Source organism: Chlorocebus sabaeus, chromosome 17 (genome assembly GCF_047675955.1).
Source record: "Chlorocebus sabaeus isolate Y175 chromosome 17, mChlSab1.0.hap1, whole genome shotgun sequence".
Classification (NCBI taxonomy): domain Eukaryota; kingdom Metazoa; phylum Chordata; class Mammalia; order Primates; family Cercopithecidae; genus Chlorocebus; species Chlorocebus sabaeus.
The window spans coordinates 33,859,714-33,884,351 of NC_132920.1; the positions used below are offsets into that span (position 1 = coordinate 33,859,714).

The 24,638-nt window shown below is 53.1% G+C and overlaps 1 protein-coding gene across 1 annotated transcript; it reads right to left on the bottom strand.

Moving 5' to 3' along the window:
- Positions 1–374: 374 nt before the first annotated feature.
- Positions 375–24,338, bottom strand: IP6K3 (inositol hexakisphosphate kinase 3). The gene is made up of 6 exons (XM_007972913.3): positions 24,040–24,338; positions 12,884–13,260; positions 6,838–7,051; positions 5,486–5,661; positions 4,181–4,356; positions 375–1,897 (listed from the first exon to the last, which is right to left on the bottom strand). The coding sequence occupies exons 2-6, from the start codon at positions 13,080–13,082 to the stop codon at positions 1,430–1,432; spliced, it is 1,233 nt and encodes a 410-aa protein (XP_007971104.3). The 5' UTR covers positions 13,083–13,260; positions 24,040–24,338; the 3' UTR covers positions 375–1,429.
- Between the last annotated feature and the right edge of the window lie 300 nt (positions 24,339–24,638).

Below are 24,638 nucleotides of genomic sequence, written 5' to 3' on the forward strand. Positions count from 1 at the left end.
GAAACCCATAGAGTATGTTCTAAAATTAAACAAAAGTTTTTTTTTTTTTAATTATCCAGTCCATTCTTTCTTTTTATTAGTATGGATTTTGGAGTGTGAATAGTAATTATCCATGAGAATAAAAAATTACTTAATTGTGCATTGTATGAGATTCAAATAAAAGGACCACTTACTTCTCAGGTCTGGTGCTTGCCTTGCAGATACATGCAAATATTTTATTAGCCACCATTTCCACCCGAGTTCCCTGAAGGATTGTAGGAAATCAGTGAACTGTTCTTGTGGTACACGCTAGTCGCTCATAAATTGGAACTATCATACAGTGTGATCAGAATAAACAAATGGAAAGGGTAATAAGGCACACCAATAATCACTGGTGACCTCAGCAATTTTATTAACAAATGTATTTCCCTAATTGGGTAACATATCTCAGTGCTTGACTCAAGGGCATTGTAATAGGTTTCCGTACTGCAGAAAAAGGAATTAATTAGAACTGTTTGTTCTTATTCCATATTTACACTTGTCCACCAGTCTTGTAAACATTGCCCCTGGTTTCCTCAGTCCTCCAGCTTCTTCTGACTCCCCAACCCACCCCCAAAATAAATAAGTAGAAAGCAGAGAGTAGAGCTGGGCATCAGTGGTCCCTTCTTATGTGCGTTCACCCCCACTGCAAGCCGCGTCTCATGGTCAGAATGTGGCAGAATGGGGAACTCCAAAGTCTGCTAAGAGATTCCTCATTTTAAGAGATTTTTGGGGAAAAAAAAAAAGGAAAAAAAGTCTGTAAAGGGACCCTCTTTTCCACAGGCAAAAATGGAGAATCTGGGGCCTTGCTTTGCCAGAGCTCATGCTTGGGCTTGGCTCTGTCCACTTGGAAGCTGGGTGCAGAGCAGGTAAGATGGGCAGACTGTTCTGCTTCATCCTGTCTCACCTAAAACTCTGCTTAGGAAGATAAGAGGCATTCATGAGCTCTGCCTGCCCTTGGAGCAGGCAGCCCGTACAAAGAGAAAAACTATGAACTCATGAACTCACTCTTCAAGGCTGCTTCAAGTCAAGTTTTCTGCCTCACAGCTGGTGCGGACTGCAGCATGGCAACGAGTAAACATTTTTAGATGCAAATATTCCAGAATGTCACAGCAATGCTGGCCTCTAACTTGGGCCGCCCCCTCCAATGTACTCCAGAAGGTGCCACTTTATCCTGGCTGTCCATTCTCCGATGAGCAGCATTAGAGCATGATGCCAGGGGATGTGGAATCACCTCCAGACCTGATTTGTTCAGCAGCTGTTAACATAGTCTGCCGTATATAGAGATGGTTTTTGACGGTAGATAGGACTATTTTGAAGATATCTAAGGGGTGTCTGGACTACCCTAGCAACCAACAGGTCCCTTTTTGAGATCTATAGCCCAGAAAAATCCAGAGAAGCCCAGGAAGTTTCATTCTCCCTCTTGGATATCATGCAGAATCCTAATGAGGTTTTCCAGGCCAAAAATATAGCCAGGGTCTGGTCCATCGTAGGTGGTGTGCTCATTCCAGGAGCCCTTGTACGTGGTATGAGCAAAGTCAATCATGCGGACGTCAACCTTGGTGAGACCACTGGGAGAGCTGCCATGGGCTGCCTGGGGAGCCTCCTGAGGATGTGGGCTGCCTGGGGCTCTTTCTGGCGGTTCCTGCCCATCATAGATGATGAGGAGAGAGCTGGAGTAGAAGCGGTATGAACTCTGGCTCCTAATGACGGAGAGGAGGGCCCGGAGCTGCTGCAGGATGGGCTCCAGGAGCTCCCTCCGGAGGTGGCTTCCATTATGTAGGAACTGATAGAGGGCTTGTCTGAACCCCTCCACTGAGAGTTTTCTTCCGTAGTACTTGTCTTTGCAGAGAAAGTACTTCTTGTCTGTTTGATAAACCTTATATTAAAAAGAAGAAAGAAAATGTGAAGATTGGAAATTTAAACAAATCGCATCTGGTATGGTTGCAGCATCACAAGCTAGGATAACATATGAACAGATTTTTAGGAGATGTAGGGCAAGAGTGACTGAAATGAGCAGAAGATGATCTTCCGTCAAGTGCCAGGGTAGCTTTTACATTTTAAAATGCTTTCTGTGCAAGTCTTTAGTCGTAATCCAAGGTCTAAAGATCCTTCACCCTACAGAGGTGACCCTCCACCCACGAGGAAAACGTTTGGATCTTCTTTCTTGTGAATTTCCAATGTCAACCTCCAAATCGTGATTTAAGCCTTGGCTTCTGGCCCTCTTCAATTCAAATATTAGCAAACCCAAGCTAGAAAGCTTTAATAGGAATCTGAAATCACAGCCAATGGCCTTGGAAAGCCAACTAGATTAAAATTTCCCCAACAAAGTTTATAAAGTCCTTTCTCCGCAGATTCCAAGGCAACAATAATGCCTCTTGAGGTAGAGTGGGGTGAATTGTTTGAAGATAAAAAGATAGGCTAGGTCAGGTGTGGACAGAGTTTCCAGGCAGCCAGTGCAGTTGAGGGGAGCCTGGTAGAGGAGGGAGGTTCATGGCAGCTCTATGGGGCTGGTGGCTCCTCTCCTTGGCACCATCTCTCCTCCCCTCCCCTATTGTGTCTTGGCCACCAGAAGGGAGCAGATGGAAGAGAGATGCTGATGGGGGACAGTGGCAGCCACCCCCGTTTCATTCAGATGGCACAGGCAGCAGCCGAGGTTGAACCAAGGCCAGCAGTGGGCATGGTCAGAGGGGGGGTTGGCACCCCTCTGCCTGGCACACCTAGAAGGGGCAGCCTGTGCCTGGCCAAGACAGTTTCTCACGTCATTCCTGCCCTCAGATTACATGATATGTTTATAGAAAACCAGTGTTTAAAAAAATCAGAAAGATATGATAGATTTGGTGTTGCCTTTGGAGGGCTGCAGATTGGCTGCTAAATTAGCCGTCATAAATACATGACAGGCATCACTTTCTAAATAAATCAGATCAATTTCAGAAGATTTGAGGTCCAGAGAGAGATTCCATTTACACCACAAATCATCACACTCCATTCTCTTGAGGACTGCATTCCCGGCTTTCCAAAGGACATCTGTGCAACAAATTTATAGACTCAACTTCCAGCTTCAAGGGGTGGCAGTTTCAATTAAGGAAAGCTATAACGTTTACCGTCAAATCGGTGTCTGGTTTTGCGTTGAGTAGACAGACTATAAGAGGGAACAGTAGAGGAAGTTTATTTTCTCCTGTTCTCCCGCAGCCCCTGCCATAAGCCACATCAGAGCCCAAAAAAGGAGGCGTGGAGTCTGAGTTACAGAAAATAACCATCCCTTTGCAGGGTTAGCAGGTTATGACCTTCCCACTTTATTAACCAGAACTGGTAGCAAAAAGCAGCAGAAAAGGTGGATTAAGAAGGGGAAATGGCTAATAGAAATTCAAAGAGCTGACTGCCATACAGCATCTAAGAAGGAGAGAATTCAGCTTTATCATTCAAGAGAAGGAGGACTCAGGAAGCCACGGGTTGCACCAAGAAGCCCTTTCTCTTAGTTCTTCCCCCAGCCCAGCCTCACACACTGCCATCAAAGGTCCGCTTGCACCATGAGCAGGAGCCACATGGCCACTGTGGAAAGTTTCAGCTGCCAAAGATTGTGAGACCACATTCAAATGTGATGGTTTTTGACATCACTATTCTGAAGGGTACTCTTGAAAAGATCCAGTGTGGGCTGAAGTGGTGCCTCATGCCTGTAATCCCAACACTTTGGTAGGCAGAGGCGGGCGGATCACAAGGTCAGGAGATCGAGACCATCCTGGCTAACATGGTGAAACCCCGTCTCTACTAAAATTACAAAAAATTAGCTGGGCGTGGTGGCGGGTACCTGTAGTCCCAGCTACTCGGGAGGCTGAGGCAGGAGAATGGCGTGAACCCAGGAGGCGTAGGTTGCAGTGAGCTGGATCACGCCACTGCACTCCAGCCTGGGTGACAGAGCAAGACTCTGTCTCAAAAAAAAAAAAAAAGAAAAAAGAAAAAAGGAAAGAAAAAGAAATGACCAAGTGTGTCATAGCCCAGGGTATGCATTTCCTCATTGGAAGACTGGCTCCTGGCCTCCTCTGTGGCTCCTCCAAAGTGAAGGGCTCTGCAGGGGGCAGTGGCATCTGGATAGGAGACATCCCTACCCCACCGTGGATGTGCCGGGATGTTCCCCCGCAGCGGCGGGCCCCATGCAACCTACCTGCATGCCGCAGATGCGCACACCCAGGCAGGCTGAGGTGCTCTGCGCACACTTCCTCATGTGGCGGGCCTTCTTCTCCTCGGACGCGTCATCACCATGCTGCCGGGTCCCCATCTTCAGATCCAGGACGCAGGGATGCGTGTACTGTGACACTACATTTTCCAGCAACAAGAACCCTAGTCACACCACGTTAAGGAAGGCTCTGAGGACTTCAGAGCTACTGTTCCGCCACAGGCCGTTTGCATGCCTCAGAAGCTGCCTGGAAATTCCCTATTCCGGGCACCATTCTTCACTCCCATTGCCTTCCTTACAGACAAGCTCATCCTTGCTATTAAGAATTCAAAGTATTAGCTTTGCAGGCTGCTTTAATAAGTCCATTTATTTAGGGGGAGTTTATGAGTATGTGAGCTTTTTTTCCTTTTCCATTTTGCTCTGAGGTTGAAATTTAAATGCAAGCGTGAAATCCCTGGCAGGCCATGCCCAATTTACATTTTACGGCAGAAAATCATAAGGCTAAAACCTCCAGTCCTGCTGAATGGACCAATACCTTTTGGGAAAAGTGGGTTGATGTTAGCTTTGGAGATGAGTTGCAGGAATATTAATTTCAGTGGAGTAATTATCCTGCAAAAGCTTCTTAGGGATTATGATTGCAGATGTGTCTTGGTAAATACTATGAAACCAGCCACCCATTTGCAGGAAGGAGCACAGCAGTGGTGACGAAGGGGCATTTCAATTTCGGAGAAATTGAAATTTCCTAAATTTTCTCCCTGAAAAAGTAGGGGAGGGGCTCTTACCTCATCCCATAGTCCACCCCATGGACACTCCCCTAAGGGAGGAGCCACACTTCCCTCTCACTGTGTGGGCCCCATGGGAAGACGCCTGCAGGTAGAATTTGGAGGGATGGAAGGGAGGTTGAGGCTGGGAACTCATCCAGCTCTCTGAGCCCCCTGCTGCCCCCACCCAATATGGCATTCATCATTCCTGTCTGACCACAGACACTCCCATCCTAACCCGTCTTTACTGCCAAGTGGCAAAGACACAGCCAGGGCCCCCCGAGGGCACTGCGCTCAGTGTAATTCCATCTGCCTTCCCCATACTGTCTAGTTGTTCTTTTGGAGGCAGCTGATTTCTTCTAGGACCTGGGTTTGAGGGCTTGTGCCTTCCAGCTGTCCCTCACATCTGTCTCTCCCTGCCCACCCTCCGCTGGCCCCGTGTTTGTGTGTGTTTCCTCTACTCACCTCTGCCCCCTGTGTCTCTCTATCCCCCCGCCCTTGGGACTACATGTGAGGGGGATGGCAAGGATACGATGCCGCTTGTTCTCTGGGTACTCGGAGCACAGGCGGGTCAGGTGGGCCTGGTGGCAGTGCAGGCCCCATGGGTTGAAGCTCTTCCTCTCCACCTGGTTCCCATTAGTGTCTTCCACCAGCGAGGAGGCTGGAGCGTTGAGGTGGGTTTCGGACCTCAGGAGAGCCTTGGCTGGGCTGCGGCGGAGGGGAGCACAGGACAGTCAGAGCAGAGGTCTGAGAGCACTGCTGCCTGGGGCTGACTGGGCTCTTTGAGATGGGCTCTGACAGGGTGGTTCCAGCTGCTCTCTAGGGTGGCCCTCATCAGGCTGGGGCACCCTCCCTGCCCAGCTCAGGTCCTGGGGCCAGAGTTCACCACACTGCAGCCCTCAAGTGGCTTCTCCAAACCCTGGAGAACTTACTAGGACATGTTGCCCCCTCAGAGGACTGAGGTGATTTGAACTCACTTGCAAGTGACCTGGATTATTAATGGTCTTACTATTGAGGCAACACACTAAGGGGGCAGTGGCCCTAACCGGAATCACAAGCCTGGGGTTGGACTCTGATAATCCAGCAGGCAGGCCGTCACCTCCCTGAGACCTCAGAAGGGCACGGGAGTGGCGTGGGGGCTGCAGGGGGTGCGGACAGTGGCAGGTCCTTTCCTCCTGCCCTCTGGGCGTCTTGGCGTGGCCATCTGTGAAATGGAGATAATGCACCTGCTTCCTGACTCCAAGCCCAGAGGCTTAATGAGATCTGTGGCACTCCTTGGGAAGGGAGGCATTTTCATTGTATTAGCTCCCTTTTGTTTCCCGTAAATGTTTTAAAAAGCCCCAGGGAGCCTTTTCACCTGAGAAAGGTCAGCTGACATTGTCAAAGCTTTTGGTAGGGACCTCAGGCACCTGAGCCTCCTGCATCTCCAGGGACCTCTGAGCACGACATTGACCTCCCTTCTGGCCCCTTCCAACTGCTAGGGAAAGAGATGATTTCTGAGAGCAATTAGCCACACTTTTCCTCTATATACACTATTCTAGGGTTTCTGTTCTGTACATTTCCTCCCCAGAGACACTTCATGGTCTCAGTGAAACAGGTATTTAATTAAACAAATATGTACCGGATACCTACTCAGTAGAGAACTCTGCCTGTGCTTCAACTTCTGAGATAAAATGCATCACAATCCTCCCTTCTAGGAGTGGCATAAAGAAAATCCATTCCTTTCTTTGGTCACATTGGTTATTCTAGACAGAGCATTCATCTGAATTTCTCATTTTCTCAGCACCAGCCCTAATGGGGAGTGGTTGGCCTTGGGCACAGGTGGGAGCAGTGCCGGTCCCTGCTGAGGGACAGGGTTTCTGTCATCCTGCCCAGTGGCCTCACCTCTCCTTGGGTGAGCGTGCCAGCTGGGCGTGCGGCCACTGGGCAAGGGCGCAGGCGCTGCCACTGCTGCCGGTGGTCTGCTGGAGCGTCTGCCAGATGGCCATTGCCGCCGACTCTGTGGAGACCTTGAAGGGCTCCTGGCTCTCCTTCACTGGGTTGGCAACCAAGCTGAGATGGCCTGTGCTGTCTTTCCAGAGGTGCACTGTGATGGTGCCTGCAAACACACAGGGAAGGGGAGGGGAGGAGCCAGGTGAGAGGGCCACCATGCGGATATGCAGGAGCGATGACAGGTTGGGAATTTAGCCTAATGGTCCAGGTCCACCTCCCCCGTTCCCCAGCTCCTCTCTCGAGGAAGAGCTCTGGGACTGGCCTGGTTTTGCCTGGTTTCGCTGTCCCAGAATGAGCCCCAGAGCTTGGAGAAAATAGCCTTGGGCTGATCTTGACACATCCTCTGCTTTATCGCACTTCCCTGCCCCTTTGCGCTTTAAACAAAGTCAACTCCTCACATTTTGTCCTCGTATTCCAGTTCCTCTGTGCACAGTCGTACCTCCCAGTCACGCCACAGCCAAGCCAGCTCTGCCTGACCTGGGGGCATTGGAGCTGGTCCTCTGCGAAGGGGCCTCCTACCTCAGAGTGCCAGTGAGGGAAGTTGGGCCCATCCTATCCCTCCTCTGTGCCCTCTGCCTCCTGATGACCCTTCCTCTCCCTCCCATGTATCTTTATCGGACCTGCTTCTTCCAGGAAGCCTTCCTCTCACAGCCTTCCAGGGCTCGGGGCTCCCCGTCACCCCTTCACTCGCCCTCCCCCCGTCTGTCTGCCCTTGAGCTGATGGCTGGCCATTTCCTCTGGTTAGACGTATCTGCACATGAAGATTATTGGTGGAACATGGTTCTTTGATGAAACAAGCCTTTTGAGGTTTCCCCAACTGTGTTACATCCTACCATCGGTGTTGGTCATTGAGGCACAAAAAAACACTGGTTGTGAAAGTGAAGAGTGTCTGAAATACCTTTACCCTACACGCTAAGGGGCATCCTCCTGGGCATTGGCCAGGCTTGAGTAATTAGCTGTGGCAGGCACATTAGCAGCTCTGCGGCCACCCTTTAGTGTCCTCCCTCTGGGGGTGACAGAGCCCAGGCCTTCCTCCGTGGAGTTTGGCTTCCGGTGGTGCCTGGCCTCGCCAGAGTCTTGGTAGTAGCCGAGGAGATGGCCACCCTTGTGGTTTTGGGAGAAGCAGAGGTGAGAATACGTGTCCTCTCTCCTGCGCTGATGCGCTCATCCTCTCTGTGCTTGCCGTCACCAGCACACTCTGCACCCCTCTGTCCTGCTGTATGCTGAAGGAGTGACCTGATGGAGTATACCAGTGGCTCCCTTGCCCTCCAGTTTCCCAGTGGATTTGCCAGTGGGGGGCACTGGCAGGAGATGGGAGGGTGGGAGGAGAAGGGTTGGGCATTTATTCCACTGGTTCCCACCCCTCTTCACTGTGTTCATACCCTGCTGTGTTCCTCTGTGGCCCTCCTGGCCTGGGGTGGTGACAGCTTTCCAGCGTTGATGGTCTCTGGGTCCCCCCAGTCCCTGGTGTTTCCTTGAATCCTGCATATATTTCTGCAAACAGTTCCTTTTTTTTTTTTTTTGAGACGGAGTCTTGCGCTATCACCCATGCTAGAGTGCGGTGGCGCAATCTCGGCTCACTGCAACCTCCGTCTCCTGGGTTCACGCCATTCTCCTGCCTCAGCCTCCCGAGTTGCTGGGATTACAGGCACCAGCCACCACGCCTGGCTAATTTTTGTATTTTTAGTGGAGGTGGGGTTTCACCATCTTGGCTAGGCTGGCCTCGAACTCCTGACTTTGTGATCCACCCGCCCTGGCCTCCCAAAGTGCTGGGATTACAGATGTGAGCTACTGCACCCTGCCAAACAGTTCCTTTTTAAGGTTTTCTTCATTTAACCTCGTTTGAGTGTGCCTTTTGTTTTCTGCCAGGTCCTGACCAAGAAAGGGTAGGCTGCATGTTTGTATGTCCTCCAAGGTATTTATTTCTCCCCCCAGCCACGTGGTCACCTTCTCAGAGTAAGTGGCAATTTCTGCTGAGCCAGCCGTGAAGGCAGCTGATCTCCCAGCTTGCATCGCTGCCGGGCCCTCCTGGGCTGGTCAGCGTGGACACTCATTTTCAGGGCTGCTCTATAATTCAGCAGGTTGCTCTCCAGAGTTGCCTGTGCCTAGCTCAGCGGTCTCCCTGGGCCAGTCCTGTCATCTCAGATTCCCAGTGCCCTAATTTTGCAGCCTGAGAGTGACATTCAGTCCTCTCCATCTCCTAAAAGGTGCTGCCTTTCTTCACCCCATCCCAGGCTCCCGTGTCCTGTGAAGTCGTCATGATGATAACCATAACGCGGTCCCTGAACCTGGCATTTTACCATTCACCTGCCATTAACGTTCACCCCTAGGCCAAGCCCACTGTCTCTGTCTTGCTTACGAGACAGGGGCTGATGGCAGGTTGAGGAAGGAATCACAGATCGTCACAGCCATCCTGTCTTCCACCTGCTGGGTGGCATGTTACTGCTTTTCCCTTGCTACTGCTAAGTCACAGTACGCCTGGAAGAGTGTTGACGGTGGGCACCGAGGCTCAGAGAGATGGGATAACCTGCCCAAGGGCACACAGCCGGTGTGGGATGGAGCTCTGGGAGGGCCATGCCAGACGTGGAGATGGAGGAAGGGACAGGCTGTTCCAGAGGGTCTGGTGTTGTCACGCTATGTTTACCCTGAGTTTGCATTAGGGACACTGCTGCTGTGTCCCCCGTCATGTTTGTTCTGGTCATTCTGTTCCATAGGAGAGAACAGAGAGGCTGTGATTCCTCCCTGAGGGGAGGGTCATCAGCACTGAGAGCTGGGAGCCCAGGCCAAACCAATGCCTGTCCCGAGCCCATCCTTCCAGGTGTGAGAAGAGGGGAGAGCTGCCAGCCTGGTGCAGGTCCTGGGGAACCCTGAGGCCTCCCAGCTGCCTGGGGAGCCTGGTGTGCCAGTCCTGTGCAGAGCCCTTTTGGGTCTTGGAAAATTCACGCTGCCCTCCAGCACTCCCCTGGCCTTGCTACATGTGAGGCTACGGTGACAGGTCTGCCAGAAACCATAGTCTTGGGAGTCCCAGGCCCAGGAGGCCTTCCTGGAGGGACAGGAAGCGTGACCTTCACCCGCTTCTCCAGGCTCCAGCTCTTGTCTGATCTCATCAGTTCTGAGTGTCTGAGTAAATGGAGGAGAGCAGAGGTGCAAATAACCCAAAACCAATAAAATCCAAAAGTCATTTCCATTTCTCATATTGTCAGAGTTACACAGCCAGGCTCTGCATCTCTGCCTCTCTGTCTTTCTGCGTGCCTCCGACGGGCTGTGTCTGTCTCCAGCTCTTGTCTGTCTTTCCCTCTCACCCTGCTCTGTGGCTTAGCACAGCCCTTCCCTCTGAAGTCGGGGACCACAAGCAGATAACCCCCTTACAAACAGTCTCCAGTTGCCTGCCCTGGGCGGGAGGGCCTGCCCAGCCCTCCCCATGCATCTCGACCTGAGACCATGCCAGCTGGACAGATGAGAGAGCTTACTGCCACAACTGGCATGCCCAGAGCATCTCAGCAATTTTGGTTTGGCCTAGTAGCTTCCTGAGCCTCCGTGAATATTCTATCATGTATTTATTTTTAAGTTTATGAGAGCATTTACTTGCTGCCGTCTGTAATATGAATCGGGTCAACCGGGTCAACTGTTAACCAACTGGACCTACGAGTACATCCTCATTGCCCAGTGCTGACCGGCAGCCTGGGAGGAGAGGGGTGCAGCCCCAGGGCACCGTCACGCCTGCAGAGCCCAGCAGAGGTCCCGGGCGAGCTCTGACCCAAGAGTCTGCCCTCTGGAGTGGCGTCCCTGCCCATTGTCCTCCCTGATGCCATCATGGTGCAGGGCGGTGCGAAGAGAGAACACGCACTCTGTGGCATGTGGTGGCCACTTCAGAAATGGCCCCTCTCAGTGAGGGCTGTTTCTAGAGCGGAGAAAAGGGAGACCCTTGTGGCAGCCTTATGGGGATTCAGGTGCCCCTGACCTGAGGCCCTCGCTGAATGACCCTGGGCAAGTCACTCCCCCTCCTTCCTTGGGCTAGATGACCCCTGAGCACTGACACCCAAGTTCACCCCTTTAGTAACAGTGTAGCTGAGTGGAGCAGGCCCATGTGGCCAAGAGCCCACAGTTAGGAGCCAGACCTCAGGGCAGAGGAGGGGGTGAGGATGACCTCCTGAAGGCCAGGCCAACCTCTCTGCCTCTCCTACTTAGCCTGTGGCTGCCCGGCATCCATCTCAGCCCCAGAGCTGTGTGGAGCAAGCGTGAAATGGTGCTGGCAGGAGGCCGCCCCACACACGATCCTGCTACCCCTCTGCTGGGTGAAGTTTAGTTCTGAAGGAACAGACATTAATTCCAGTGGGTGCTCTGACAAGATGGGAAGTGACCCCACAACCAGCCAGGCAACACCAGCCTGCGGGCTGGGAAGACCCCAGGGAGAGGGAGGCCCACACAGGCGGCCCATGGACCATCTTCCCCTGTCTCTCCGTGTGTGACACTGATCGGTCTTGTCTTAGACTCTCAGGAGTGGCAGGCCAGGCCTGAAGTCCAGGCATGTGTGAAACAGTGCTTGGAAGCAATGCTCAAGGCTCCAGGCCCTGGTCTCCCTACTGGTATTAGGTCTGGACCATGCTAAATAGGAATTCCTGGCTGGGCGCAGTGGCTCACACCTGTAATCCCAACACTTTGGAAGGCTGAGGTGGGTGGATCACCTGAGGTTGGGAGTTTGAGACCAGCCTGACCACCATGGAGAAACCCCGTAAATTAGCTGGGTGTGGTGGCGGGTGCCTGTAATCCCAGCTACTCCGAAGGCTGAGGCAAGAGAATTGCTTGAACCTGTGAGGCGGAGGTTGCAATGAGCCGAGATCGCGCCATGGCACTCCAGCCTGGGCAACAAGACCGAAACTATTTAAAAAAAAAAAAAAAAAGAGAATTCCTGACCCTCACCCCAAGACCCAGGGATTCTGATTCACATGTCTGGCATGGGGCGTGGGGACCTGTGCACCTTTGTGCACATACACACTGGATTCTGGTGAAGTTGGTTTCCCAGGCGAGATTGCACTTGAGAAACACCAGGCCCCATCCTTCCCAGTTATCTTGATCATTGAAATGCAAATGTGTTTTTCATTGACTTATTTGGATATTATTGTGACCTTCACCATCAACACTTTGACAACCAGGGCAGCAGCTTGCAGTCATGGGGTCTACAGTCCTCTAAAGAGGTTATTTCTCTGAGCAGTCACCTCACTGCTGGGGCCGGCTACCTGGCAGAGTGTGGCTGAGCCCTGTAAGCCTCACTTTCAGAAGGCTGGGTGTGGACAAATCACCCTGTCCTGGGGAGCCTGACCCCTGCCTGGAGGCAGCACCGTCCCCACCCACTTTCTTTCCCCAGAACCCACCTTGTGCTCAGATCCATGCTGCCCCATGCAGAAGTTTCCCAGCTACACACAAGCAGCAAACCGTATCCCTGGCTTTGCCTCTTCCTGGGTGAGGGCGGCAGTTCTGGCTTCCCAAGCAAGCCACATCCCAGCATCCCCAAGCCCTGTCCCAGGCCTGAGGGTCCTGCCATCCTCCTTGGCTTTCAGAGGGAGGTTAAGGAGGCCCCACTTTGCCCTGTGTTTACAGCCAGCATCAGATGGCTGGCTATGGCACCCGGAAGGCACAGACCAGAATGCCCCCTTGGAGACCGGGTGGGACCAGGGTGTTGTTTTATTTTCTCCATCCCTTGGAGCCTGGTGGCTTGAGCTAATTTATAAGGAAGCCAAACGGCATTACACTCTAGACCTGGAGGCTTGAAGAGTGCAGAGAAACTAGGACAACGAAGGCCAGCCCCACTGGGAGAGGGGCATGTCTCCATGGCAACCCTTATACACACCCACAGCACAGGAGGATGCAGTGGGTGCATTGGATGAGCTGGCCTCCATGTGGCGGCACCCAGACGTGGCCTGGCTGCCCAGGCACTCACCTTTGTACTGTGGGGTGAACTGCTTCATGGCCAGCGGCAGGGATTCATAGAACCTCTGCTCCCGGGAGATGAGGGGCTTGCACACCGTATGCTCGTCATACTTCATCACGCTCATGTGCCCCCCAACCTGGTGCAGGAAGGGCTCCAGCTGCACACCTGCCCTCACGTCCCCGGCATCTGCGCTGTTTTGCACAACCATGGTGACACACGGTGGTGGTGGTGGGGTCCCTGCACAGTTTGCTAGAGGAAGGTGTGAAGTAGAACGGGCAGCTCCCAACGGCACACGGGCTGTCAGCAGTCCTCAACTTTCTCCTTCTTGGCCTTTATTGCTGTCATAGCATAGTTGTCCTCCTGTCTGTGGGTTCTCAGCGGGGCCTCTGGAAAGCAGGGGAGGAAGGTGGAAGTTAGATGAGGGAGGTGGTGGCTAGGGCAGGGCAGTGCTTAGAAGAGCCCACACAGCCTCGACCCCAGAACAGGTTCCTCACTGGTACCTTAAACAAGACTGTGAATATCCATCAATTACTTCTGGAATAATCTGTCATGAGAAACCAGTTACAGTGGTTGCCTCCATGGAGCAGGGATGAGAAGGAGACTTTATTTATTTATCTAAGAGGAGGTCTTGCTCTGTCGCCCAGGCTGGAATGCAGTGGCATGATCTTGGCTCACTGCAGCCTTGACCTCCTGGGCTCAAGTGATCCTCCCTCCTCAGCCTCCAGGTAGCTGGGACTACAGGTGTGTGCCAGCATGCCCAACTAATTTTATACTTTTTGTAGAAATGGAGTCTCACCATGTTGCCCAGGCTGGTCTCAAACTCCTGAGCTCAAGTGATCCACTCACTTTGGCCTCCCAAGTGCTAGGATTACGGGCATGAGCCACTGGGCCCAGCCAGAGACTTTAAATAATGTTTTGTACTTTTTGAATTTAAATATTAAAACTTAAAAAAATTCAAGCAACATGCTAAGCTTCTAGGGTGCAGAGACAGTATCTTAACTTCACCTGTCATGTTGCCTGCCTTCATCTGGGAACACTCATCCCAGGCCCAACAAGAAGCAAGCTGAACCACTGCTACTGGGGCTCTCACTGTTTTGCAGGGGATTACAGGTACAGGAGTGCTTGCTTGCTTGCTTGCTTTATTTATTTATTTATTTAGAGACAGAATCTCATTCTGTCACCCAGGCTGGAGTGCAGTGGTGTGATCTCAGCTCACTGCAACTTTTGCCTCCCGGGTTCAAGTGATTCTCCTGCCTCAGCCTCCCAAGCAGCTGGGATTACAGGCGCCCACCACCACATCTGGCTAATTTTTGTATTTTTTAGTAGAGACAGGGTTTCACCATGTTGGCCAGGCTGGTCTCGAACTCCTGACCTCAGGTGATCCGCCCTCCTCGGCCTGCCAAAGTGCTGGGATCACAGGCGTGAGCCATCGCATCCGGCCAGGAGTGCTTTATTTTTGTACAGCATGAGTGTGCATCATTGATTTACATCGTGGCACCGTGACATAAGTGCTGTGGGACCTCGGACAAGTTACTGAACCTTTCTGGGCCTCAGTTTCTCCTTCTCCTTCTGTGGAACAGGATAATAATGATACCCACCTCATGGAGTTAGGGACGTAGTTGAGATAAGGCCCGTGGAAAGGACAGCCCAGTACCCAGAGCAAAGCATTCAATAAATGTGATCATTATTTCCAGCATTATTGCCATGCTGGTCCCATTTTCCTCACAGCTCTGGGTTGTAGGACAGGCAGGCCACTTTGCAAATGAGGACAGTGAGGCCTACAGTACCATATGCAGGGTTGCGGCTGGCCAGGAGAGTGGGAAGTAAAGCCGGGGCCTCCTCTTGTCTAGGCCTGGCCCCCTCCTCCCCCTCCCCCTCCTCTTACCCTCCCTGAGGGTGGGCCTATGGGTCTCAGGCAAAAGCTGGCGCTCTGGGTTGGAAACACAGCCCCTAAAGATGTCCTGACTTTGTCTCAGGAGAGTGCCGAGGAGACACTGCAAGGGGAGGCTTTTCCAGTCCTGTTCGTCCTGTCCTGAGAGCACATTCCCACAGCGGTGCCCGTCACCACCAAGCTATTAATACTCTCTCCCTCTGCTGGACTCCCGGTCATGGATGCCACCAGGCTGGGCAGTGCTGGGCAAGATTAACCCTCTAATTGACCTTCAGTCCAGGCCACAGGCACAGCCGGCTGGATTCATGCACAGCAGTGCCCATCAATTTGTCCAGGCCTCTGGCTCAGAGAGGCTCCTGCCAGCCGCCTGGACTTCTACCTCACTCGGGCATTTAAAACCTCAACACAGCCTGTTCATTCCCTAACACTGGGCCTCTTCCACTGGCTACTGCCCTACAGGCCAAAAGTGCCGCTATAGGAGGGAGAAGGAGTGTGGCTTCAGGCTGGTACGTAGGATGAGGGGTGAGGCTTCTGTGACTGGCTGTGTGGCTGGAGTGACTGGGAGAACTGGGGCTGCTGGGGTGGGAGGATGGAGGTCTGATGGTGAAGGGGCTGGGCCTGAGACTCCAGCCTAGGCATTCTTCAGCTCTGCTCTAGTGTGGCGCAGAGGTGAGCCCCATCGGGAAGCTGTTTCAGGACCTGAGAAAAGAAGCTGGTGATAGGTATCTGGACACAGAGGAAAATTGGCCCACAAAAAAACTGATAACTTCAGTTTGCTAACCCTTTGGTTATGGGACAGGATATGCCAGTTGCCTGTAAACCCAATCCTACTTGGAATTTGGAGAAGGCAAGAAAGAGTAGAGCAGAGAAGCTAAGGCAGCCTGATGCCTCCCCTCTCGCTGGGCTTGCTGGCATGTCGGCCTTTGCCAGCTGACCTGTCCCCAGGCAGAGGTACTTCTGGTGACTATAGGGACAGGTAGTCTGTAAAGTTCATTTATAGCCACTCCTGGACGGAGCAAGGCTCCCGCCCCGCACACTTGTATCCCCAGGGCTGGCCCCTCACTAGCCAGGCCTGGCCTCAGTGGATACCAGCCCAGCTCCACAGCCTCATCCCAGCCAAATCACACCTGGGCCTCCTGCTGCTGCCCTGGGAAGTCCACGCCCCTTGTCTTTCCCCGGCTCACCTCCCCAAAGAGCTCTAAGGACATGGACGTCACCGTGGCAAGCTGTGGCAAGGAAATAATGGCAATAAATGTTTACATGCATATGGCGCTTGCTGTGGCCACATTCTAGTGCTTTGTATAGAGTAACCCATTTAAGCCTTACAACCCATAGTAACCCTGTGAGGCAATTCGTGTTACCAGCCCCGTTTTATTGATGAGGAAACGGAGGCACAGAGAGGTTAAGTAGCTTCCCTATCTGCACCTGGCTAATATGGGAAGAGCAGGGATTTGAACCCAGGCATGGTAGCCCCAGAGTGTGCTCCCCGGCCACACTGCAGAGGGCTGAGGGTTGTTTATATACTTCAAACTTCAGGAAATTGAGCCACAAGGAGGCCGGGACTTGGCCAAAGTCACCTGTAAGTCACTGGTGGTGCTGGGACAGGTTTTCCTGTCTCCCAGGCCTGGTCTACCCCCTGGCCTGTCTCCTATCCCACTTGATGACATTGAGTTCATGTGCTAGGAGTGGGTGGGCTGGAGAGGGGAGCACATCTCTCTCCCACCTCTGCAGAAACCACCACAAGGGATCAGGCGGGAGCCCACCTAGAGCAGGGGTTGGTATCGACCTTCCCACAGCCTCCTGGCTGGGGGTGTCACTGAGACCCGAGAGGCGCTGTCATTCCCAGCAGGGAACTGGTTCCTGCTGCAGTCTTCCCCTCTGATCTCAGACGTTCTCAGGAGTCCTGGCTGTACCTCCTCAGAGAGCGCAGTGTGAGCAGGGAAGACCCCTGGGCCTTCCGCACAGCCTGTGGCACAGCAGTGCAAACTCCCCTGCCCTGGACCTGGACGGATTGGCAGCGATTGTCTACCAGGTAGCCAGCCTGTGAAAAAAAAACCTGGACTTGGTGGCTGGGGAAACTGAGGCCCTTTCTCTTGAGGGCCAGCCTAGGATGTAGATTAGGTGACATCTGCAGGGCCTCCTGCTCCTGAGCTGTGTGGTCTGCAGTTCTGACACAGGTTGGTGGGAAGGGGCAGAAGGAGATAGGAGGAGCAGTGGCATCTGCCCCTGGAGCTTCAGCTGGGGCTGGGCAGGGTAGGTTTCACCGCTCCTCGGGAAGGCAGTCTGTGGCTTCCCCTTGGCACTGATGCTGACCTCAGATTCCCAAGGAAGACTAGGGTTCTTTATCTGTTTCTGCCTTTGTGTGTGGCCTCCAGCTCTGTGGGATTGAGCTGGGGAAGGCTCCTGTTTTTCCCATTCCTCACGGGCAAGTCCCAATTAAATCATTCAAGTTGGCAGGACCTTTCTCACCCCAGACCTTCCTTTTGCCACATGCAGGCACTTCTGCCACAGCGCCCTGGGCCTGTTCTGTTTCCTAAGAGCCTTGGGCAAGGGTCAGAAGCTCAGGGTCTACTCCAGGCACCCCTGGAGCTTGCTGAGGCCTGAGATGAACCGGGGAAGTGCTCTGAGGCTTGGCTTGTGGCCCTCTGCCACAGCCTTGTCGTGATGCTCTGATGACAAAGCGCTGACACTCCTTCGTGGAGTCTTTCTTCCAAGCATTGCCACCACGCGGGGTCTGTCACTGCCTGGGTTATTCTCAGGACCAACTCCCATGAGTCAACTTGGGTGCTGGATGGCAGGTGAGGCGCCTGCTGCCAAATATCCTTGGCTCTCTTTAGTGCTTTGAAGGGAGACAGTTGTCCTTCTCTCCAGCCCACATCTCCTCCCACATCCCTGCAGCTCAGACCCCTTGCCCAGCATCCTTCCCTAGGGCTCCTTAGGGGGGCATAGGGGGAGTAAGAATGAGGCAGGGAAGAGGGTGAGATGCCCCTAGCCAGAAGAGCTCAACTTAAAGGTTGCCCATCCCCCTGCCACCACCAGGAAGTGGACAGATGGCCCCAGGTCTCTGTGTCCTCCTGCCCTGTCGTTGCATCATGTCCTGAATGAAGTAACGCTGGGCCTCACTCCAGGAGACTCAAGGGCTAATTTCTGCTGATGGGGCACAGCCACCAAGCTGGTTGTTAAATGAGGCCCTGGGCTGTCTGTGCCAGTACAGACCCTGCTCCACAGCCCCACGGGGCCTGAGTGACAGCCAGCCTGTGCTAGACCGTGAGACACTCCCCAGTCTGAAAAGAGGGTCACTGATAGCAGGGCTGTGAGTGGGTTTGGCTTCCAGAGTGGAGACAGATGACAATACCAGTGATTCTAAGACCCCAAGACCTCGCTGATGCCAGACACAATGACAGATGCCACCCATCAACCCGAGGCGGAGAAGGGCATCATAACTTGTCACAACCCGTCGGCACAGTTTTATTTCCAGAGAGTCTTTGTATGTTGTAAGCACTTTCCACATGCTAAATCTGAGTTCATTAACATTACAGAAGATGCATCTCTTTTAGGACTCACACTCCCATTTTAGGGAAGGTGGCAGACGAAACCACAAATCAAACTTGTAGGGGTTCAAAATAGGAATAGATTAGTCATGGACTGTATCTTTTCAAAGCCTGTTGGCTTCTTATATCCGCAAACAGACTGGCTGACTGTGGCCATTGTCAGGGCTGTTCACAACATTCTGTTTTTCCCTGTGGGAACATGGTATGATTGCAGCTTTGAAGGTAAGCATGGCCCACGTGATTTGCTTTCGCCAGCATCACGTGGATGGGTGCCATGTGTTACTTCTGGGCGGGAACTTCAAGAGATATTCCCCCTATTCTCTTTCCCTGGCCATGGTGATCTTGGAAGCACATGCTGAGGTGTGGCCTCTGTCAGCAGGGTCCCTAAGTGACTGTACATACTGGATATATAGCATTATGGAAATAAATCTTCACTCTGTGAAGTCACTGAGATTTGGGGGTGGCTTGTTATGCAGCAGGACCTAGTCCATCCTGCCTGATGCACTGACTCACAGCCAGGCACCCAGTGTGGAGCTCTTAAGTTGAAAACAACTTCACCTGGCGCAGTGGTTCACGCCTGTAATCCCAGTGCTATGGGAGGCCAAGGCAGGTGAATCACTTGAAGCCAGGAGTTCGAGACTAGCCTAGCCAACGTGGTGAAACCCTGTCTCTACTAAAAATATTTTTAAAAGTAGCCAGGTGTGGTGGCACGTGCCTGTAATCCCAGCTACTCGGGAGGCTGAGGCAGGGGAATTGCTTGAATCCAGGAGGTAGAGGTTGCTGTGAGCCAAGATCATGCCATTGCACTCCAGCCTGGGCAACAGAGCGAGACTCCATCTCAAAAAAAAAAAAAAAAAAAAAAAAAAAAAAAAGAAAAGAAAAGAAAGCAACTTCACTTGAGTCAGGTACTCAAATCGTTCCTTGCACAAACATATCCTATGTCATTGCCACTCCTAAGGGTCAATTCTGGACCCCTGGCTTTACAGTCACACCTCTGTTTCTCCAGATGAGAATTTTCAGATGGCGACACTGAGGGTCTGAATGGTTGCAGAGTTTTCCTGGGGTCCACAGCTAGCAGGCACTAGTCCTGGGACTCGGCCGTGATGAGTCTTTCTCATTCTAAAGTCGATGCCCATTCTGACCATGTGCAGTCCCCTTGGATGGGGAGTGGCTGCTGAGTTGCTCTGGCTGTCTCTGAGAGTCTCAGAGACCCAGGACCAAGACCCAACTCAGGCTCTTAGGGCCAGGGTGATGTCTGGGGCCCTCTTTATGCCGTTTGTCTCAGTAACCTGTGTCAGGATAGGGAGCCTTTCAGAAGCTGCACCTGGCTAGGCAGCAAGAGCGCACACCCAGGGGCATCCTGCTGCTGGTGGCAGTGCCTAACGAAGTGCTTAGCAGTGTGGATTCTTAAGGCCCTGGGTGAGGGCTGTCACCCGGGGGCCCACCAAGACCTTACCCAAATCCTCACCACCACAGTCTGCAGAGTAGGAAAGTAATCCCCTAGAGGCATGATAATTCTCAAATGTATGTAAATGTGTTGGTAATTAACAAAATACAAATTCATTTAAAGGCATTATTGAATTCCTGGTAGTTTTTGTCATCATCTCTTTTTCTCAATCAACAGATCCTAAGAGTGTAATGAGGATTGCATAGGGACTGGTAGGGAAAAAACTATGTTGACAAATGGGTCCTAGAGAAGAGGTTAGGAGAGGTGTTGCTCCTGGCTGAGATCAGGGTGGTGTGAGGGGTCTGAGAAGGAGTCCAGGAGGAGGGGAGATGTTGGCTCAGCCTTGGGGAGCTTGGGGGAGGGCCTGCTTCGGGGAGCGTGTGTACAAGGAGCAATAGGGAAGGGCAAGGACAGGGTGGGAGGCGATGGCTGGAGGGGAGGGTTGTGTGGAGGAGGAGGATGCGGGAGTGCTGGGCTGGCCTTGCCAGTGCTGCAGCACCAGGGCGCCTGCAGAGGCAGCCGGCAATGGAGGGGGACCGAGAGTGAGCCTAGCCTGGCCAAACAGAGGAGATGTTGGCCTGGGCCCTAGCTCAGTGCAGGGAGGTGGTCTCCTGAGATCATCAGGGTGCTGAAGCCTTCGGGACCACGTCCCGATAAATCTTAGCCGTGTGGTGGAGAGAGGGCTTTCTGGGTAGAAGATAATTAAGAAACAGCTTGTAGCAAAAGAAAACTATAATATAAAATGTGGCAGGCGGCAAAGCAGCATGGTTTATGGCCTGCCCTCTCACCTCTGAAGCTCTAACTTACATTTCACAGGCCTCTCGGAGCCAGAGGTTTGGTACAAGTACCATTCAATGTCTTCGCAATGCCCAAGGGAGCATTTTTTAATCTATTAGAGATGAGAGGACCCAAAAACCATTTAAAACCGCTTAGGTTGTAATGGGCAGGAGAAATTTGGAGTTTCTCACATGGCTGAGGGGTCGTGCATCATCTGGGGCCATCCAGGTTGGAAGGTACAAGCTTATTTTCCAGGGGGAAAAATGGAGTTTTAAAATCCATTCTAAAAATGACTCAAGGGCTGTAGGATGGTGCGCCCTCCGTCCGTGTGGCTCCCCGGCTCAGTGGGATCAATACCTGGTGCTGGGGGACTTCACACATCACTTTCCCAGCCGTGGCTGAAATATGTGGCTTAGGAGAGAATCTGTTTCCCGGGGAAGGCTTGATTTCTAGAATCACAGAACAATACTTCATATTCCTCAGTCATAGAAACTTATTTCGGGGCTGATCTTATCCTTTGAGAGGGTTTTTTTTTCTTCTTTTTTCTTAACATTTAAAATCTCACAATGTTTCTCCAGCTTGAGGACCAAATACGATTTTAATACAGCGATTATTAGTTTAGAAGCCCTTCAGCCACTGACAAATGTACTTAGCAGCACCAACCATGTTCTGATCTTGCTGTCAAGGTGGGAGAAATATGGGGGAAAGATGACTCACGAAGTCGAGTGCCACTGGAAGGGCTGCTCTGGGGAAGGCAGAGGCTGCGAGGGCTTCTCCCTCTGGGTCCCCTAATAGATCCTGACCCCTGGACACGCAGCTCCTCAGCCATGGTTAGCAACTGCTCTGACAGCCCCTCCCAGGCATGCTTTTCTCCTCTGGACTTTGCCTCTTGAAGCTGCACCCAGGATCTTGGATGTTGCCAAACACCCAGACCTGCCTACACATTTCCCAGCCTCCAACACCCTGCCCCACACCTGCCGCATTCCTCTAAGTAATATGACCAGCCACCACCTGTCTTGTGCAAGAGGCCTATGAGCCACAGACGCAAGGTGTTGCCAGCGGTTAGCATGGCGGTTTTATGGTTGCAAGATGGAACAGCTCTTTAAGGTCAAAACACAATAATGGGACGGAGTGTGTGTGCGTGTGTGTGTTTGCATGTTTGTGTGAGTGCGTGTGAATGCTTGTGCGTGTTTGGGAGTGTGTGGCTGAGGGAGAATGCAGGCAAGGTCTTTCCCCAGCAGAGGGCAGCAGCACACACGTTGAGGCTCCAAATGCCTGAGAGGGATTAACAGAAAACTAAAGCCAGCACCCACCTCCTTGCCCAGCGACTGGGGGACACATTCTTGGAACTGCCCTAGGTTTGCCTGGCTTTGCCCAGACCTGTCCCAGAGAGCCCCAACGGCAGCTGAAGTTCTGCCTCCACCAGGCAGGGGGTTTTTGAAAAGCTCAGAAGCCATCATTGAGGTTGGATTCTCCCCATAACGTTCTATAACATCTCCTCTTGCCCTCCCCTTCCGCTGCTTAACCAGGGTCAGGGGCTGAGGGGGAGGGGGTGGGAATGGGCTGGGGGCGGTGGGACACTTGAGAGCCCATCTGGGCAGAGCAGGACGGGGTCTCCAGCGATCTCCACCCCATTTGTCCATCCCACCCAGGCTGTGGCACCCTGGTGGGTGGGTGAGCCCTCTCAGCTGCCAGCTGGGCCTCCCAGCCCTGGATGAGTTGCAGTAACTAGTATTGAGGTAACTCATTGCAACTGCAGCCCGCGGGCAAGCACGCCCCTCCTGCTCCCGCTCCCACCCCTCACCTCCCCAGCCAGTGCGCAGGCTTCCTTCCCTGAAGGACTTGATGCTCATAAAGTTTATTGCTGTTCCCTGTGGCTGCTGGTGAATAAGATAGCAACCATCAGGGCTTCTGCCTGGGAAGGATTTATTCAGTGCTCTGTGGAGGGCAGGAGAAAGCAGGAGATGCCGCTGTCCAGGTGGTGGGCTTGGCCTGGCCTGTGACCCCCAGAAGCAGCAGGGCGAAGACAGGGAGGGCCCCAGAGGCCACAGGAGCACTGAGGGGCAGGGATGCAGGGAAGTGGCCCAGGAGGGGACAGGAGACCTGGTTCTACCTCAGGCTCCCTGTGCCTGCCTCTCTGGGCCTCAGCTTCCCTATCTGTACTGAGAGCTGTCTGACCCTGCCATGTTCTTACCCTCCTTTGGGACACCCCCCACCCCTTCGATTCAGCAAGGCAAAGTGGTGGGGAAAAATCACCCATGGTGGGTGGTTGGGAGGTTGGCAGAGGCTCTTCCTAACTGAAAGAGATTTAAGAGACCTGCTGACCCAGTGCCTTTTGACTGGATCCTCTTCTAACAAAACACTAACAGACATTTGGGGCCAGCTGGAGAAACGAGACCGAGGACAGGATGCAGACACTCATGGGTAGTTGCTCATTTGTGAGTGGACAGTGGGTTATGTGAGGACGTACTGAGGGACTTTGTGATGGGGGAGAGGCATGCTGTGATGTCAGAACACTCTAGCTGTAGCGTATTTGATGAAACAAATACGACAGAACTCGGGCCACTGCTGAAATCAGGCGCAGGATGTACAAGTGTTCATGAGATCATTCCCTCTATTTTTTTCTGTATGCTTGAAGTTTTTCATAATACAAGGATAAAAAATAAATGGGTAGCTTTTTAAAAGTGTAGAAGCCTGAGTCCCTCCCCATGGGGTCAGAATTTCTGGGGAAGAGGCCTGGCATGGGGGGTTTAAGGCCCCCAGGGTCCCCAAGGCCCCCAAAGCAAGCTCAGTTCTCAGGTTCACTAGGGTGCCTAGAAGAGTCATGGGTGGGGGCCAAGACTCCACCACTGCCCAGGGCATCAGGGACCACCGCTTAGTGGAGACATGCCTCCGACCCCCATGACCCCCATCCCATGGTCTACCGCCACCCTGCACCAGGCCCCAGGCCCCAGGCAGCTGCTGTAGACGTTGACGTCATCCAACCTTGTGCCAGCCTCCTGCCCCCTCCCGTGGAAAGCTGGGGCTGCTGGGCTAGGACATGCCGTTCCTGGGCCCAGGGGATGCTGCTGCCCATGTTTCTTGGACATCTGCCTCTGTTAAGGGTTAACACAGCCCCCTGTACTTGCCCCTCCCCCCAGCTTCCTCTGCAGTCCCAGTCCACCCTGAAGTGAGAGGACTCCAGGCACCACTGGAAGGGGAGGGGTGGAATTCCCCTGGGAGAAGGGAGAGGGATGAAAGAGGAGCAGATGCCAGAATTCCTATATGCACTGAACTGTCCCAACACTCTACCCCACCCCCGCCACACACAGATGGACAGACCTCCACGAAGACGCTGGCACCTCCGTGGGGCAGACTCCTGACCAGCCTGGAATGGAGATGAGACCCCAGGGTATAGACAGGCCCTGTGGACACAAGACCCTCTCTCCCCTCAGTCAGGCCCTGTCAAAGGCTCAGCAAGGCTGGCCCTGCCCGTCCCTGCCCACAAGGCAGCACTCACCAGAGCTTCCTCTGAGATGGTGGGGAGTGTGTGGAAGGCAGGGCCCAGGAATCTTGTCTCTCAGTGCCCACCATGTACAGGCATCAGGCAACAGCCCATCCCAGCGTGGAGCGTTCACTGTCCACCAGAGCCCTGGTGCGCGAGGTCTGTCCGGGAGAGCCGGGCTGACGTGGCCTGGGGAGGGAAGGGTCACCTGACCCTCTGGGGAAGGGCTGGTGGGGACTGGCATGTCCAGCTGTCAGCTGGGTGTTCTGCTGCTCTGGGGCAGGGCCAGAGGGGCTGGAAGGGAGGGGACAAAGAAGAGGAGAGAGGAGGGGAGGAGGAAAGGAGGAGTGGTCTAAGGTAGGGGAGAGTTCAGCTGAGCTGCCTGCATGGATGTCAGGACCTGGGCACCAAGGGCCGATCACCGCAAGGCCCTGGTTATTTTTTTATTCCTAATTTGAAAGAAAAGGGGTGAGTCTCGGGTTGGGGGTTCACGCTCTCCCTTCTGCTGGGCTTCTTGCCCCATCCTCTCTGCAGGAACCTCACTGCAGCTTACCCTAAGCTGTGGCTGCTAGAGAGAAGGAAAGTCAGGCGGCAAGACGTTCAGGCAACAGTCA